The sequence below is a fragment of the Abramis brama genome, assembly GCF_963993115.1.
Source record: "Abramis brama genome assembly, chromosome: 3".
NCBI lineage: Eukaryota > Metazoa > Chordata > Actinopteri > Cypriniformes > Leuciscidae > Abramis > Abramis brama.
In genome coordinates, this window is record NC_139965.1 from 10555463 (window position 1) to 10574186 (window position 18724).

At 39.2% G+C, this 18724-nt stretch overlaps 4 protein-coding genes across 4 annotated transcripts in view; 2 read left to right on the top strand and 2 right to left on the bottom strand.

Annotated features, from left to right (window-relative positions):
• LOC311080145 (basement membrane-specific heparan sulfate proteoglycan core protein-like) overlaps positions 1-18724 on the top strand; it is a 176373-nt gene that overhangs the window by 52396 nt on the left and 105253 nt on the right. The gene's annotated exons all lie outside the window — the stretch shown is intronic.
• LOC311078915 (Fc receptor-like protein 5) overlaps positions 1-18724 on the top strand; it is a gene marked incomplete at its 5' end in the record, with an annotated part of 87885 nt that overhangs the window by 36449 nt on the left and 32712 nt on the right. The window lies entirely within an intron of this gene.
• Positions 12119-12885, bottom strand: LOC311079641 (histone H2B-like). Its single transcript, XM_084109238.1, has one exon. The coding sequence runs from the start codon at positions 12790-12792 to the stop codon at positions 12418-12420; it is 375 nt and encodes a 124-aa protein (XP_083965364.1). The 5' UTR covers positions 12793-12885; the 3' UTR covers positions 12119-12417.
• LOC311080454 (histone H2A-like) lies at positions 14514-14919 on the bottom strand (the record flags this gene model as incomplete). The annotated part of the gene is made up of 1 exon (XM_084110431.1): positions 14514-14919. One exon carries the CDS (start codon positions 14917-14919, stop codon positions 14533-14535), a length of 387 nt encoding a protein of 128 aa, XP_083966557.1. The 3' UTR covers positions 14514-14532.

Genomic DNA, 18724 nt, shown 5'->3' on the forward strand with positions numbered 1-18724 from the left:
CCGATTGGTTGCTGGCGTTTGCCGCTGCTTGCCGCTGAACCGCGTCATAGCTCATTACCATAAAGTTGAGCTTCTCTCAACTTTCAGATTGACGCTCAAAACGCCCAAAACGCGACGCCGAGGAATTTGACGCTCCTTGCAGCTGAGAGAAGCCAGCTTCCATTGAAAATGAATGACTTCCGGTAACTTTGGAAGCTCAAGTCGGCGGCGGTGTGAACGCACAGTCAGCCGTCTTTCTTTGGAAGCTAAGCTAGCAGGCTCTTGTTCTGTGGAGAATGCTGAATAGTTGGAGAAAGCTGAGTAAGTAGGGGTTATATCCTCCTTTTCCCGGACTTGTCCGGCGGGCGAGATCGTTCAAAATGTCCGGGATTCGGCTTTTGCTTTCTGCGGTTGCCATTCATTGTTTACATGCACACCTCTTGTTTCAATCTAACTGAATTCATTCCGACCGGTGAGTCTGAATGTAGTGTTTACATGAACGCTAATCAAGTGATCGGTTGATGTGCGTTTTAAACATTGCTAAGAAAATTCCTGCACCTCCGTTGCGAGACCGGCGCGTCTCAGTAATGACGCCACCGGCCTCGCGCCGTTCTCCCACGGCCGTCAGCCTCGTCCTGCTCGCCACAGTAAACATGATGAATGGCGACTGTAGAACGCAAAAGCCGAATCCCGGACATTTTGGGCGATCCCGAAATCCCAGGCAGACTCGTCACGGAGACTCACTGGTAGCCTCATAGGGTAGCCTAACCTTGTTTTCAACTGCGCTGTCTTACCGGTAGGCGTGGCCTCCTAGGGCAGTGAAGCAAGTGCATTCTGGGAGTTGTTGTCTTTCATCCACATAAGCCAAAAATACATTTTCTGGCTTTTCTCAGTCTAGAAAGCTCCAAATTAAAAAATTTCTTCACATTTCTTCTACATAAATGACCTATTTTAAATACACATTCATCTTCCCAGAGGTGAAGTATCCCTTTAAACAAGCAGAGCACAAAGTTTTGCCCCTTGATAAATAAATAATTTTTATTAAGAAATATAATTGATTATTTCTGTTATGGGAACCAGAAAACAAAACTGGGTGAAATGTTGTGAATTCCCTGCTGTGAGGAGGTCACGTCACAGCAAGCTGTTTCATACAGAGTCTGAGGGACTGTTTGCGCATGCGCAGTGTGTTCGGGAAAAATTTCCTGTGTAGTCAATACATAGTTCCCACATGACGTCACAACATACGGGCATTTGCCGACCCGGCGCCATTTCTGAGGGCAGAACACAACATTCTTACAATGCAGAACATGAGAAGAAGAAGCTGAAACGGAAATTTTGTGATTAAAAAGTGAAAATGGTCATCTCCTGCTGGGTCAATGGATGTTCCAATCGTGCCGGAGGTTCAGTTAAATTTAGTTTTTTAGCATTTGCCGACCCGGCGCCATTTCTGTGGGCAGAACAATAGTAGAAGAAGCTGAAGCGAGTTAATTTCGTGATAAAAGGTGAAAATGGTGATCTCCTGCTGGGTCAATGGATGTTTAAATCGTGTCGGAGGTTCAGTTAAATTTGGATTTTACAGTATACCCGTCAGACTTCATGAATGTGAGAAGACTAAGCTTTTGTCAGAACAACGACGGAGGTTATGGCTGGCGAGGATAAACAGGAAAGAAACTCCCTCAAAACACGCAAGAATTTGTTGTTTTTTATTGCGAGTGTACACAAATATAAGTTAACACTTTGCAGTTTGAATTATGTCCTGTATGAACAAAATGACGAGATATTAAAAACATACAAAAACAACATTGTTTCCACTGTTCGATCGCGCCCGCGACTCTCTCACTCTCACACACACACACACACACATTCCAGCACGGCAATCTCAGATTATGTCCCTAAAGAACCCGCGTATAAAGTAGTTCCGCATTACATTAATTAATTTGCACGCGAGTTTTATTTATTTTCATACCGTGTATATTACCGTGTATATTCATGCACATATTTCCAGGCTCGGAATTGCTCACATGTATTAAAACTCCTAGCCAATACCAGATAATGATACACATGATAATACTGTATCTGCTGCATAATCAGTGCTCAGTGCTTCCTTTGTTAGCGCATACGGATCCACACCATTTATGACTGAAATTTTCGCATTGTACCTCTCTCTGTCTTGTGTTAATAGAGTCTCTTTATAATCTCTGTCACTTTGTCTCTTCATGATTTTCGTAACATTATAAATGGAAAGAAATATTCGAAATTTGCTTGTAAAACTCATAGACAGTATGGTAAAACATTGGCTGTTTCTCAATTCCAAGAACGCAGAGAACGGACTTGTGTTCTCGTGGAGACCGGTCTTGCCAAGCTTCCTTGGAAGAACGAACTCGGAACCGGCCGCAATGACTTCTGGGACACCAGGCGAGTACTAGCTCAAGTCTGCATTCGATGCATCCTCGGTATCAAGAACACATCCGGGTTCTTTCATGCGTCCTCTGTACTTGCGTTCTTGAGAATTGGGTCTGAACTTCGACGGTTAATGATGACGTAAAACGAGAACACAAGGACGCAAGATCGCTGAAGAACGCATATTGAGAAACACCCATTGTAAACACAGCAGCTTTTGCCCTCAAAGATGGCGTCTCCGGGGAGGTCACGTGACATTAATTGGCCTGTGGGAACTATGTATAGTTGGCCTTCCACCGACAGTCCGTGGTCTTCATTATTACTTTGTACAACAGTGTGAGTCGGTGATGATGTAAGTTACATGATGAGTAGATGTTGTTTATATATTTGAATGTGGCGTGATCTGTTGATATTACCGGGGTAATATGTTTATTTGTTGACTTCCTATTTAGCATGTGTTGCTGAGCCCCGTGAAACAGACGGCCGACATGTAGTTAATTACCCCACATTTTATTTCCTTATTCTACTGTTTATTTAGCTGTGTAGCTTTGTTTATTGAAGTCGTTATTATTTTGACGTTAATGTGTCAAATTACAGATCGGTAGTTGACAGGGCTTTCTCAGTTTAGCTTGGTCACGTGACCTACCCGTGGCGCGAAGCTGTGGTGTTGTTTAATGATCCTACACTGACCCCTAGTGACGATTTTCAGTATTACACGCTATTCATATCTGTTGTAATTCATGTTATTTTATCATTATTTACCATTGATGCCACTGAACTTTAATTAGTATTAATATTGTTTTACTGTTGTTATTTTCTGCAGGCATCACAAACCACACATACACATATTACAGTGCCCTGTAGAGTTGTAAAAAGACCAATAAATTCATCTAAAGGAAAGAAGTTTCTGCGTCTTCTCTGAACGGAGGATTAGGCCAGTATACATACAGCCAGCATTTCATCACCGCAGCTGTTCCGTTACATGAAATATTGCATGAACTGTAGCAAACCAATCTATTTAAGAATTATGAACAAATGTCCATGTTATTGGTAAAGTTTGATGAAGTGAACAAAGTTTATGCTACAATTATGAGAATGGAGGATAAAGAGTCAGGATAATTGCATGAAGGGGGTGTTGTATAATATCAAGGAAATGCAATTACCTGCCTCCTTGTTTATTGTAGATGCCTTTTTGTTACACATATTTAGCCAATGTATTGGATATAATGCATTGCATTCAATGTTGTTATTTATTTTGTTTGTAAAAGATGGCTTATATTGTTTTGGCATAGATGTACAGTAATTGGTTATGTATGTATATGTGACTGTGCCAACCAATGTTAAGAGGAGCAGAAAAGTGCGATTATGTGTGTGCGCTAGAGGACTCCTAGAACTGTAAATGAACTCAGCCATCTTAGTTGAGTTTACTGGAGTTCAAGGACATGAAGAGGTGGACCGCTTGCACATGCCTGGAGAAGGATCTGGGAAACTTTGGAGGAGTGTCAACCTAACGCCTGTAAACAACAGAAGTATAAAAGACTGATGAACTGACTGCCTCTGGGGATACTGATACGCCAGAGCCCCCGACGCCTAGAAGCCCAGAGCTGAGGACAAGAAACCCCGAGCAGAAGATAAGAAGCCCAGAGCGTACTACACCTTTGTTTCAAAACATGACTATTGTATTTTATACTTAAACGATGAAGTTCTATTTGCCTTTATATTTTTGTTTATTATAAAAAGAAAAGTAACCAATTAAAAGAAATTTAATTGATTACAAAATCTGCCTTCTGAGATTTATGATGCTGGAAGACTTTTAATGAGAACATACCACAGAGGAGTCTTCTGACCAAATTGTAAGTACCTTTTGAATGCTTACGGTTTAGGTCAGATTTGACTTTCTTTACCTTACCTGAGAATAATAAATAAATAGGTAAAAGGTGTTAAGAGTAAAGTACACACTGTAAAACAATGCGCAGTCCCGTAGTCTTCATTTACAAAGTCACATCTCCAACTACTTGTCTGGCATGCATAATACAGCATTAGTCGTTTTTTACGGATCCGTGAGAACAGGGATATTTTTGATAACGTTGTCATCTGTACAAAGAAAAAACGTTTCTGTTTTTAGCACATCGTTGTCATGTAAACGTATTGTTCTCCAGAGTGCAGTGGAAATCCTCCAGTAGGTGGCGACAAATCACTGTCAATGAGTGAGTCATTGAACCTCATTCAAATTTGGGCTGCACGATTAATCGCGATTAGGAAATCGCAAAGGCTGCAATTATTTTTTATGCGCACCTCGTCATTGATGTATGGCTCTGTAGACACTCTGAGTTTGAGTTACTTATAACGTGCATTTGAAAAAGCAACACGCGTCAAACATCTTTCCAAACATGAGAAGCATTTATGAACCTCTTGTCCAACAAAAGACAACATTTAATAACATGCTTTTACTTCAAACTCACTTCATAACGACAGTTGAGCTCATCCTTCTGTGAGATGATGTGATTACACAGAATAAGGCAGTCGTGTGTTTATTACTCATGTTTAATCAATCAAAGCGTTTCAATCTTCTGATTATTCAGCAACAGACAGTATGATGCCCAATAGGGATTTCCTGGAATGATGTGTTATTGTACTACTATTGTGTGTGTGTGTGTGTGTGTGTGTGAGATGCCCTCTGGTCTTCAGATGGAACAGTATTTACTACCGATCAGCTGTTCTGCACTGAAAAATAATCGCAGCCTTTGCCAAATCAAGTGTGGTTTTGCATCATTGCGATGAATCGTGCAGCCCTAATTAAAATCATTCGTTCATAGATTCTTTCATTACATGTTGCTCAGACGAGCAACGGTTCTCATGTGGCTTTGTTTAAAACTATTTTCCTTTAGCAAAAAAACAGACAATATGTGTCTATAATGTAAGTTACATAATATTAACTTGTTTATTTAACCGTTCTATAACAGTATCACACTTGCAATATGCTTTTCCAGAAAAAACGGCACTTTTGCTCTTTACTCTTATTGCTTACCTATATCATATCATATATCATAAATAAAAATCAGGAACTCATATAAAATCATATTAAACTCGTATAAAATTCAGCATTCCCCAATGTATTGATTTTGTTATGACATTTTTGTGTTTATAAACCTGTGAAAACTATATTTGTCATAACCATAAACTGTAAAAAAAAATATATATATTTTTTTTAATTGTTGTGTATGTTCTTCCAATAGCTTACAATGATATCATGTTGCTTGTTCTAGATCACTCGTCTCAGTAATTAGTAAACATGCCAGTTTTATTCTGTTTCAAATGTTCTGTATAAACAAATTACTAAATAAATAAGTGTGGATTTTTTACTTATTTAATACTATAAACATGGCGAGTCCGCTTTTAGCTATTATGCCGGCCGCAGCTGGAACCAGCTTCCAGAGGAGATCAGATGTGCTCCTACTGTGGTCACATTCAAATCCAGACTCAAAACACTTCTGTTTAGCTATGCATTTACTGAATGAGCACTGTGCCACTGTTCGTCCGACTGTACTGTACTGTACTGTATTTTATTTTTCTAAACCGTTTTAATTATTCTTATTTCTTTTTATTATTTTAATTTCTTCTATGTAAAGCACTTTGAATTGCCATTGTGTATGAAATGTGCTACAAATAAACTTGCCTTGCCTTGCCTTGCCTATTTGGATTTGCTCTTTTGAACAATTGTTAGAAACCTGATCAAACTCAAATGCCTGTATATTTCTAGTAATCCTGAATATCTTGAGTTTGTTCTGGTGTTTTTCATTATAGGGTTTGAGCTAAACTCTAGTGGATCTCGAGGGCCAGAGTTGCCCACTGGTTTATTTAATGTAACATCAATGCTCTTTAATGGTTGGTTCACCCAAAAATGAAACAAAATGAAATCACCATCATGTCGTTCCAGAACCTGTCGAACGTTGAACCCAGAAGCGCTGCAACTGTGTTTAGAGACGCTATTCTCGTCGCTTCATAACATTTAAGCCCCGTTCACACTACAAGCGACTTTATCGCTGCATGTCGCCAGTGGCTGGCGGTGAGGTCGTTAGTGGGCGTTCTCACTACTGGTTGCCTAGTAATGTTTGTGAGTGACATTCACGGATGTTACTCCGTGTTGTAGACAACAAATCTGTTTTCTTGCCGCTACAAGCTAACGTTTTGGAAGGAAAAGTCTAAATATAAATGGAATCAGTACATAAAATGCATAATATTAAAGATGAATGAGAAACAGCGAGTGCCCTGTGCTATCGCGGCTATTTAACTGCAGAAAATGGGCAAATACTGGTCTTTCTGAGTTCACGAAACCATTCGGGCTCAGAGTCAGCAAGGCGAGTACCACTGTATGTACACGGAGACATATCATAAATTATTGGACAGTTTCTGACTGCTAAAATAAACTTCTCATTCATCTTGCCTCGGTCAGATGCTGCACTGAAGAGTGACGGATCACGTGTGCTCCACTGACTTCACTCCTATTGGTTGTCGCTCGCGAAAGTCGCTCTTCATTTGCATAAAGTTAAACATTTCTCAACTTTGTCGCGTCGCCAGACACGCCCCATCCAGTCGCCAACGGTCGCGACCGCGCGTGTCGCCGGAAGTCGCCCGCTCCCCATTGAAAATGAATGGTATCGTGTTGCTTGGTCGCGTGTAGTGTGAACGTAGCTTAAGGTTGAACCACTGGAGTCACATGGACTATTTTAACAATGTCTTTACTACCTTTCTGGGCCTTGAAAGTGGTCGTTGTATTGCTGTATATGTGGGGTCAGAAAGCTCTCAGATTTGAGATTTGAGGCCAGCAGCCGTATCCAGTGTTGGGCAAGTTACTTCGAAACTGTAATGCGTTATTTATTACTTGTTACTGTCATTTCAAAGTAATTTGTTACATTACAATATTACTGTATTTAAAATGTAAGGCATTACACTACTATTTCATTACTTTTAAGTTACTCTCACCAAAATAACTGCAAATATGGATTTGGCAATCTAAATGTAGCTTATGATGCTCAATTAGCTCATTACACATTCAGTAGAAGGTGATGTGGTATCCGACTGAGCTTGGACCCATAAGAAATTTTACCATGATGTACTATAGTACATACCATGGTATACCATAGTAGTACTATGGTAGTACCATGGTACCTTACATATAACCATGGTACTATATAGTACTTCAGATATTATCATGATACCATGGTACATTGCATGGTACTGTAGATGTTACTATGGTACATAGTATGGTACCTCAGATTTACCATGGTACCTACCATGGTACATACCATAGTACCTCAGATATAACCATGGTACATACTTTATAGTACTTCAGATATTATCATGGTACCATGATAATATCTGAAGTACTATACTGTACAGTATGTTACTATGGTACATAGTATGGTACCTCAGATTTACCATGGTACATGCCCTAGTACCTCAGATATAACCATGGTACATTCTGCCGTACATATTACCATGGTACATACTACCTCAGATATAACCATGGTACCTCAAATATTACCATGGTACTTTGCATGGACGCATGGTACAGAAATCTTTTTACTTTAAGCCCGGGGTAAACTTTAGGCTTAAACTTTAGCAAAAATAAAAATAACTAATGAATAATAACTAAGCCAAATATTTTTATTTTATTTTAATTATTATTGTGAGTGACTGCAGTAGTGTGGGCATAGGCCATTTGGTCTATGAACGAGTCATAGATCTCCAAAATCAGTTTTAAATGTATAATGTAATATTAATGAGATTTTTATTTAAGTAATGTTCTAATTCTAGATGTTTGTAAATGCTGCATGATTTTGACGTGGTTTAATCAATGGCCGTGCGCGTGAACTTTGAACATTCATGTCGCTTTCAAACCAGGCGGGAAGGAAGTCGACCGGAAGTTGAAGCCGGCCGCGTGCCACCATCTTGTAGCAGAACTTCACCTGCAGTTAGCATCCCATTGACTCCCATTCATTTTGGCGTCACTTTGACACCGAATAACTTTACATCTGAGGCTTTTGAAGACTCCATTTGTCCATTATTTATTTCTAAAGAAACACGACAATGTATAAAATGCTCCATTACCTTGTAGCTTATGTTATGGCCCCGTAGAAGCAGTTTTTGTAAAAGTAGGCTAACGATTGCGTCATAACCACGCGACTCTCTGTCGCACAGTAGAGAGATTACCGTATGGACGGGAGGAGAAGCTCGCAGGCAATCGGGGGGACGTGGAGGCAAAATGACAATATAATTAATCAGAATACCTAGCAAAAGTTGCTCCTGATCCAAGCTCATGTACAGCTCCTACTCACACTCTCCGTCTCTGCAAGATTCGGAAGGGAATGATTCAGATTTCTCTTGGCACAGCTACTAGAAGACAGACGGGTTGCTCACGTGGTCCGTGTAACGCTTTGCTCGGTTTGAGTCTGCGCGTCAGGAAAGGAAGTGCTAAGAAATCGCTAAAAATGGGCTTCACTTGTCTCAATTGAGATCCAATGAGATGGCTCTGTCCACTTCTTAGGCCCTGTCCCAAATGGCACACTCCGGACTTGTGGACTTCCTCAGAGTCCACACTTTGGTGACGTCATGTAGTGCAGACCTATAGGGCCCTTGGCGCGAGTCCACGAGGGCGCATTGAGAGGTATTTTTGGGACAGACTCGATCGGCACTCCAGAAATAACTGCCTGGTTGTTGTTGGACAGGAGAAATCACATTTTTGCGCTCCGATGTCTTATTTGCATGTCAACTACACATCCTAATTTTACAGTTCTATATTTTGATATTGTGCATATCACCTGGGCATTAAACAATAGATATATCATGCTTATTTAAATGATGTTTACAGTTGTACATAATAATAGGCTACATAATGTTCCATTTGAACTAAGATTACAATTTTAAAACATAATTTAAACATATTTTTTTCAATTTACAGGTTTCAATATTCATACTATGTTTACATATGACTCAGTAAAGCCCTGACATTCGGTACTATTTATTTAATGAATCATAACACGATCGTATTATTAAACACGCTATTATTATGTTTGAGACATCAACCACTGGTCGATGACCATAATGTTTGTATAAACTGTAGGTAACAACTGGTAAAATGTACATTTAGGTCATAAAACCCGTAATATTTTCTTCTCAGCCATGTCAACAATTATCCGTGAGTGAAATCTCCTCCCATCTGTTGTCTGATTGGCCTTTCGCAAGGATTCCTGGGTAGTTAAAGTGCGTGGAGCCTGCTTCTATGCGGGCTTCGCGGAAGACCGCTTCAAGGGTACAAAGGGGGCGCTGCTGAGCACACTTCAGAGCGGTAAAATGCTGAATGGGACGGCCTACGGACTCGTAGACTCAGCGAGCACGCGCAATTCAAGTCCACGAGACCGAAAGTCCGCATGAAGTGCGCCATTTGGGACAGGGCCTTATACTGTCTATGTTTCAAACACTGGAGCGGCCGCGGCGCAGAGTTGCCATGGAAACGGCGCTGGACCTGGACCACTGCGACTGGTAAGCAGGAAACTCCCTCTCTCGCTGTTGAGAATGTACTATCCGCTGGCTGCAGGCTCACTCATCTCTGCTCTGTCTGATTAACGTACAGGGAGTGAAACATTTTGCGCGGACGTTTCTCCTCTGCTGATCTCGCGGTGATTTTGGCGAATTTGTATGAAGGAAAAAAAAACTACCACTTTATTCCAGGTTAACTAACAATGCTTGTAACGCGCGTTACTGATATTTGTACCGAGTAAAATATTACATTTTTCCCCCTGTAATGCCTTACATTACCGTGTTACAGCAAAAAGCAATGCATTACGGTAATTAATTACTTTTGTAACGCGTTACTCCCAACACTGGCCGTATCACCCTGTAGCCCAAGACTGGTTTCCCACTGAAGCTCAGCAGGGTTGAGTCTGGTCAGTTTCTGGATGGGAGACTCCTGGGTAAACCAGGCTTCTGCTGGAGAAGTGTTAGTGAGGCCAGTAGGGGGCGCTGCTCATCCTGGGGTCTATATGGGTCCCTAACGCCCCAGTGTAGTGTTGGGGACACTATACTGTCAAAGAGCACCGTCCTTCGAATGAGACGTTAAACCGAAGTCCTGACTCTCTGTGGTCAATTAAAATTTAAACACTTCTCATAAAGAGTAGGGGTTTAACCCCGGTGTCCTGGAGCCAAAGTCCTTCCATTGGCCCTTATCAATCATGGCCTCCTAATAATCCTCATCCACTGAATCGGCTTTATCACTCTCTCTCTCCTCTCCAGCTGTAGCTGGTGTGTGTGTGTGTGTGTGTGTGTGTGTGTGTGCGTCTGTGCGTGCGTGTGTGTGGTGAGCGCACTGGTGCCGTTGTCTACTGTGGCTGTATCATCACTGGTGGTGGTTGAGGAGATTCCCCTGACTGGAATGTAAAGTGCTTTGGGTGTACAGTAGTATAAAAAGCGTTATAAATGCCTCATTCATTTCATCAGAAAGATCTTCATTTGTGCTCCGAAGATGAACGAAGGTCTTACGGGTTTGTAACGACATGAGGGTGAATAATTAATGACAGTAACTTCATTTGTGGCTGAACTAACCCTTTAAGGGAGAATATGTGGCTCTTAAAAGAGTCTTTGGGTTCCCTGATCAGACAGCCGAGCTGCTAAACACATTTATGCTCGTGTGAGGGATGATATTTTATATGGATACTGGAACAGGCCTTCAGCACTAAGCCATGTTTACGTAATAAATAATGCAAGCAAAATTTGCATCGCAAATATGGAAACATTTGTATTTGTGCTGAGAGTTGTAGTTTAAGTTTCACTTCAAATAAATTTGTTTGACTTAATATAGCCATAAATATAATTTAATATATAAATGTATATACATATCTGTAACTTTGAGCTATTCTGAATAGCCTAATGGTAAAATGTAAAGGATTTGTTGAATTATACTTGACTGTGTTATTGATGCGGTTTAGACTGACATTTTTTGTAATAATACAGAAAACGAAACCTTGTCTTTAATGCTATTTTGTTTGACATTTAAGAGTTTGTGAAATTCTGATAATTAATAATCAAAATATTAAAATAATAAATAAGTTATCAAATAGTATTCAAATAACCTAAATATGTTCTCTTATGAAACATCAGTCGAGACACATTGATTGCTTTGATTTTAGTTGTTCGCTTCTACAAACTGGAAGAAAAGTTGGAAGTAGACATTAAAAGAGCATCATAATAAAAATGATTGTAAAAGTAAATATTTAAATATATGTTTACCTGTGTTATTCAACATGATATCCTCTTCATGAAATGGATTTGACATTAAAGATTTATAAATAAATAAAAACAGACAGAGAGCTTGAACATATTGTTTGCCTCTCATATGGGTGTTAATATTCACCCACTATTCTCTTCATTTAAATTACATTTGTAGGTTGACAAGTCAAAATTTGTGAACAATTAGTGAAAAATCAATAGTCAGCGCACAGACCTCTGATATACTAGAGTAAAAAAAAACCTGAAACTGATTCAATCTGTAATTTGTGAGGGAAGATGAACTATGTAGTTACAACTGTATACATCAGAGACAAGAAGCTGGATTGTCCAAAAAAAGAAAAAAAAGAATTCAAATATAAATGTTAATGAAAATAATGCTTTTGCATTCACAACATTTATTGAAGACAAAAGCCAATATGCCGTTAGAACAGAAGTTTCTCATCTTAGTCTATAAAAAACAACAGATTTAAAAAGATTTGTGGATCTATTTATTTATTTTAAATGTACTTTTATCTCACAGCAAACATATACAATTAAATTCTTGAAATAAGTCGATTTTATGTTATGACATGAATTTTAGTGTGAGAACTTAAGCCTTGTCTGTGAAACCAGCCATAAATGTTTTATAGCTTATTGTTCTACATCATCTCTCTCTATATGTACGGAAATGATTAAATCTACAATACAACTGCTCTTTAAAGATAATATGTGTGGCTCTTAAAAGAGCCTTTGTGTTGTGTTGAGCGGACTCCTCTACTTGGAGCTGGTGTATTTGGTCACAGCCTTTGTGCCCTCAGACACGGCGTGTTTGGCCAGCTCTCCGGGCAGCAGCAGACGCACGGCGGTCTGGATCTCTCTCGATGTGATGGTGGAGCGCTTGTTGTAGTGAGCGAGACGAGACGCTTCACCGGCGATGCGCTCGAAGATGTCGTTGACGAAAGAGTTCATGATTCCCATCGCCTTGGAGGAGATCCCGGTGTCGGGATGAACCTGCTTCAGGACTTTGTACACGTAGATCGCATAGCTCTCCTTCCTGGACTTTCTGCGCTTCTTTCCACCCTTGCCGGCGGTTTTAGTGACGGCCTTCTTCGAGCCCTTCTTGGGTGCGGACTTCGCTGGTTCAGGCATGATGATTCAGTCAGAGAAACTCAAACTATAATAAAGCTGTGATACTACAGGCGGGCTTTATCCACTGCTCTATGCTAATATCCAAAAGGGAACTACGGCCTTCTCTGATTGCTAGTTTTCCTGGACCAACCCATAGAATGATTTCATTGGCTACATTAAAAGTTCCTTGACTTGTAGGACACCCAATCACAGGCTTTAAATGTTAATCCCGCCCATCGCCTCATGTCCTACTACCATCCCCTATACATCGTGTTTCTTTGTTTCATTTTTCGCAATGAACTGCAGTATCAAATACTGAAAGTACTGTATTAATTATTTCAGTTTAATAAATTTGAAAGAAATAAAATACAAGTCATATTACAAAAAGATATTAACATATTTAATTGCCACATAATGACCAGTGGGGAATGTTATAATAACGATTTTGTTACTGAATGTGAACACAAAAGAAAACCTCATAATCTGTAAAAAAAATTATTGCATCACAATAAGTGTATTGTGATTGTCATTAGGCTTAGTGACAACATCTTACAATGTTTAGGCTACATGGTACAATTTCTGGTTTTCAATTCAATTCAATTATTGTGATTGATTTAATATTGAAATAAATATTAGGTAGGCTACACAAGATAAGAGTTCAAAGGTAGGCTACAGCACGCACATCCAAAACAATAAAACTGGGTGCTGGGCAGACAAGTAGTTGCAAAGGTAAACAATGAGTCCGCACACCAGAAAATGCGTGGTGAGCAATCATTAAAATCGCTAAGGAGCATTTTCTGGTGTGCGGACTCATTGTTTACCTAGGCTACACAAGATAGGCATTAATTTTTCTTAAGAAAAAACAACTCACCTAATGCTGTAAACATACAGAGAGATATATATAATGCGTTTTTTTTATTATTATAATAACAACTTTATTTAATGATATAAGTAAAAATATAATAAATATGTAATATCGTACACATATTTAGCAAAATACTCTCTATAGCTCTTTTTTCTAGCCAACTAATGTGCTATAGCCTATATTATGGTCATCAAATGGCTTTCCTGAGGTAAATGTTATGTGACATAATTGTTCTCCAGCTGTTTTATTGACCCATTTGTTTGATTGATTGGTCGATATTATGTATGAGGAATATACATTTCGGTATGTTGTACTGTATCTTTCAACATTGTTCATTCGTGTTTATTTACTAGCTAGAGATGATCGGTTCACCTGCCGCTACGGGATCTGTCGTGTCACATTTACAAGCGCCAAACCGGTATTTATATTGTTTGAATTTCGTAATAAAATTGACAGAATCTGAGAGCTGAGATTTTTTTTATATCATAACTAACCTGCTCTGTCTAGTCTGTCGGTCTCCGTGTCCTCTTTGCTTCGCGATTTTTCTGTGCGTGAGAAAATGGATGTGTGTCGTGAGCACTTGTGAAAAGGAGAAGGGTCTGCAGACAGATATTATTGGAGAAAAGTGTCAATTCGCGCGCTCATAATGGAAGCGACGCGGTCGCGGAGGGACGCGCACGTTTTTTCCAAGCGCGTCCACGCCGAAAGTGCCTCCGACTGTAACGTTAATTTACAGCCTGATAAATAAATTTTGCCTGCGCCGAGGCCGGACCTGCCCTCAAGCCGGAAATCCGGCCCCCGGCCGAAATACTTTAAGCCCTGTGTAATAACTCTTTCTTGGAGAAATTGGGTGGCTCTTAAAAGAGCCTTTGGTTTGAGAAGAAGCTTCGGTCAGTCTACTTGGCCTTCGCGGGCTTCTCGGTCTTCTTGGGCAGCAGCACGGCCTGAATGTTGGGCAACACACCACCCTGAGCGATGGTCACGCCACCCAGAAGCTTGTTCAGCTCCTCGTCATTGCGCACCGCCAGCTGCAGGTGTCGAGGGATGATGCGGGTCTTCTTGTTGTCCCGAGCGGCGTTTCCAGCCAGCTCCAGGATCTCAGCGGTCAGATACTCGAGCACAGCGGCCAAATACACCGGAGCTCCGGCACCGACGCGCTGGGCATAGTTGCCTTTGCGGAGAAGCCTGTGAACACGGCCGACGGGGAACTGCAGTCCCGCCCTGGAAGAGCGACTCTTGGCCTTAGCGCGAGCCTTTCCCCCGGTTTTACCTCGTCCGCTCATTGCGGTTTAAGTTTGTTTACGACTAACGAGGGGAACAAATACAATGCGGTTGCTAGTTGTGAGGTGACTTATAAAAGAAAGCGTGACAGTCTCCTATTGGCTGAAATCTGAAAACATTCCCAGCCAATCAGTGATCTTCCCTCTACACCAATCCCCCCTTTCTGCTACTGACACTCAAACACGTCACGCTGTAGTTTCATTTAATGCCGTTAGTCTTCCTTTTAATTGGTGACTTTATTTTGATGATGATGATGATGATGGTGGTGGTGGTGGTGGTGATGATGATGATGATGATGATGATGATGATGATGATGATATATATATAAAACAAGAGTTTATTTCTTTTTTGGCTGCTGTCTTTTTAGGCTTGGCTGCTTTAGGTTTCGCCATTTTGGGTTTGGCTACCTCTGACTTTTTTGGGCTCTTGGCTGCTTTCTTAGGAGTCGCTGGTTTCTTTGTCTTCTTAAGGCTCTTCGTTGCCTTTTTAGCAGCGGTTTTCTTCACCTTCTTCTGAGATTTCTGAGCGGCGGGCTTCTTTGCTGCTGCAGTTTTGGTCTGCAGCGGGTTTCTTGGCTTTAGGAGTCGCTTTCTTGGCGGGTTTTGTCTCGCTCCATTTCTTGTTGAGTTTAAGGAGCCGGAGGCGCCGGTCCCGTTAGTCTGGACTAGGATGCCTTTATCTGTGTAACTTTAAGAGGAAGATAGATGCAAAAGGTTTATAACTCAGTTCAGAATGACACCTTTTTTCACTGTTTCCACCAAGGCAGAACGGTTTTAACTCTTGTCGCTGTTGTGTATTAGTTATCTATACTGATTACATTGAATTCGTGTAGGATTGGGTTTTGTACCTAATCTTGCATATTTATCTCAATATATAGGCTAATCATAATCTGTTGAACACTTATTATAGTTTTTTCTATATGTATTTTTTTTTAGGTTTAATGACCATAAAAGTGATATCAACCAACGTTGGCAGGCCTTTAAATAAATGTCATCATTGTTTACAGTCTAAATGAGTTCAGTTTCTCTCAGGTGGTTTAGCAGTAACTTTATAGCGGAAGTCACGGTATGTTGTGGGGTCTAACTTTTCCGAGGCCATGGGTGGGAGAAAACTGACATTAGATTTACAGCAAAATACATCACTTACATTTTCACATGTTGCAGAGGCTTCTTTCGGCTCACTGAAGATGTAGTCACTTTAGCAGCTGCTTGTAGAGCGAATATGACTGTTCAAGTCTTTAGTTTAAGAGGCCTTGTTAAAAAGGTCATTAGTTATAAACCTGATTAAATTTAATATCATATATTAAATATATGATATATATATGATAGATATATATATATATATATATATATATATATATATATATATATATATATATATATATATATATATTGATAATGTATATTTCATCTGTGTTTTGGTGTAATTTAATTGCCAAAGTATTTGTTCTTGAGGTACATTTTAAAACAACATAATGCGCATGAAGCCCAGACAGATTCACCGACAGAAAAACTGTTTACGGTTTACTCTAATGTATGACACAGCAAGTTTGTTTTTCTTTAATTATTAATCTCATGTCTGTATTTCTTTAAATATTCATCATGTGTCTATTTTAAAACACTTATTAGTCTGTGTAAGTGGCCACTGGAGGCCGCTAGAGGTAATGCATTCACAGTCAGGTCATTCATGTGACTGGGTTGGAGGCTGTGAGCGCAGGATCCTGTATGGCTGATCAACAGTTTGCTCTCGCCTGATTTCTCTCATCTCAGAAGCTCAGGGTCATATTTCAGAGACCTTCAAGCTAGCGGCTAATTCAGGAAAGCAGCAAGTCTAAAGTTTGTACCCTTGGTGAGCGGAGTGAGGTGTGTATTATTTGGCTCCATGTATAAGGAAAGGCTTTAACGATATAAAATTTCTATATTGATGTAAAATGTATATGGGCCATTCCACCGAATGGGTGACATTTGCTTGTTGTAACTCTTCAAAATTAAACTTTATTTTTTTTTCAACACTGAATCTAATACTCAAATATTTAACTATTAAAAATGTGTATTGGTCAATCTCAGGCAACTTTATTTTATTTTTTACAAGGTTTCTAAGCAGAAGATGGACGCATGTTTTCTCAGTCCTGTTACCGAAACTCATGGGACATTTAAAAAGCATGAAAGCATGTAAATTAATTCCTTTGTTTTCCCCACAAGAAAAGTGTTTATTTTAAAGATATTGTTGGTTATATGTTCAAATAACTGATATTTGTGACAAAAAAATCACTATATACAAAGGCAAAGTGTATTTTAATAAAAAACACAAAGCCATTTTTTCATTTTAAAGAAAACCGAAGCCTCAAGTTTATATATTTTTTTTATAATTTAATTTATTAAACAATTGTATAAATGATGGACCAAACAAAACTGATAAAAACAGTGGTTTTACTTTATTTTTTTAGAAAATAAATAAATAATAGTAACAGGAATGAACACTTGGTAACAGGAATGAACTATTTCATAACAGGAATGAGGAACAGGTAACAGGAATGAGTGTCCATATGTGTGTGCATGAGAGAGAGTGTACATGACTGTGTGTGCATAAGATTTCTATGTTGAAGTGATGTACTATATGCTAGTAGTACTTCACAGCAAAGGAGGTGGAAAGAGAAAGAAGGAGAGAGAGAAGAAGAAGAGAGAGGGAGGGAGTAAGAGGGAAGGTAAGACAAAAAAGGGAGAAAAGAGAGGGTTGCGGGTGTGTTTTGCTCCTTCCATTGCAATATGCCATAGGTGGGTGTTTCTGGCACCTGCATAGTATGGGTTTTCTCCTTCTTCTACAAAATATAAGGAAGACAAAGACAAAACGTTCGAGTCACTTTGTGGTGGACTGGCTTCCTGGAAGTACAGTGTTCACATTGTAAAACTAATGCTAATGTCTACAATATAAGTAATTGCAACCATAAAACTCATAATTCAGGTGAATAGTATTATATCAACTAATATTTACAGTATTAAATCAACAAAACAGAGGACTCTACTCACTCCTGTTACTTTAACTCACTCCTGTTATTTTCCATATAAGTAACAGGACTGAAAGTAACAGGATTGAGTTTTTAAGGAAAAAGTTATCAAATACATGACATATGGCCACATAGCATACATGCTAATAGCATGAGGACACTATGCAAATTCTAGTGACTTACCGAAAGTTAATATTTTTTAAATAAACAAATACATTCTAAGAAATTATTTAGGTAACAGGATAGTATGTTGAGATTGACCTTCTCAGTCATAGTTACAATTTCATCAAATATACAGAAATTTAAATGAGAGGACTTACTTATGGTCTTCCCATTACATTTAGAAGATCAAGATGATGCAACTTCCTGTTGAAAATGTATCTTGTGGAATATTCCAAGTTTTTCAGAGGGCGGAATGTGTTAGGGTAACAGGACTGAGTGAAAACCCGGGGACATGACTAAAATGTGTGTTTTATCTAAAATATTGGATACAAATATTTTTTTCTCATAAAAACAAACAAACATTTTAAATAGATTGGATATAAAGTCACACAACAATCCCCAAAACCTAAGATTTCTGAAGGATTTTAATCATTATATTTCATGGCAAAGTTTAGAGACAGAGAGTGGGGACATGCAGAAAATGCTATTTTTGTGTTCTATGTAGTTTTTATTAATGTTTTTAATTATATATTTTATAATTTGTAGTTAGCTTAATATGCAGGACATTTTGCTTAATAATAAAATGTATTTTAGAATTAATTTTCATGCAATTTTATACATATGATGTTCTGGGGACATAA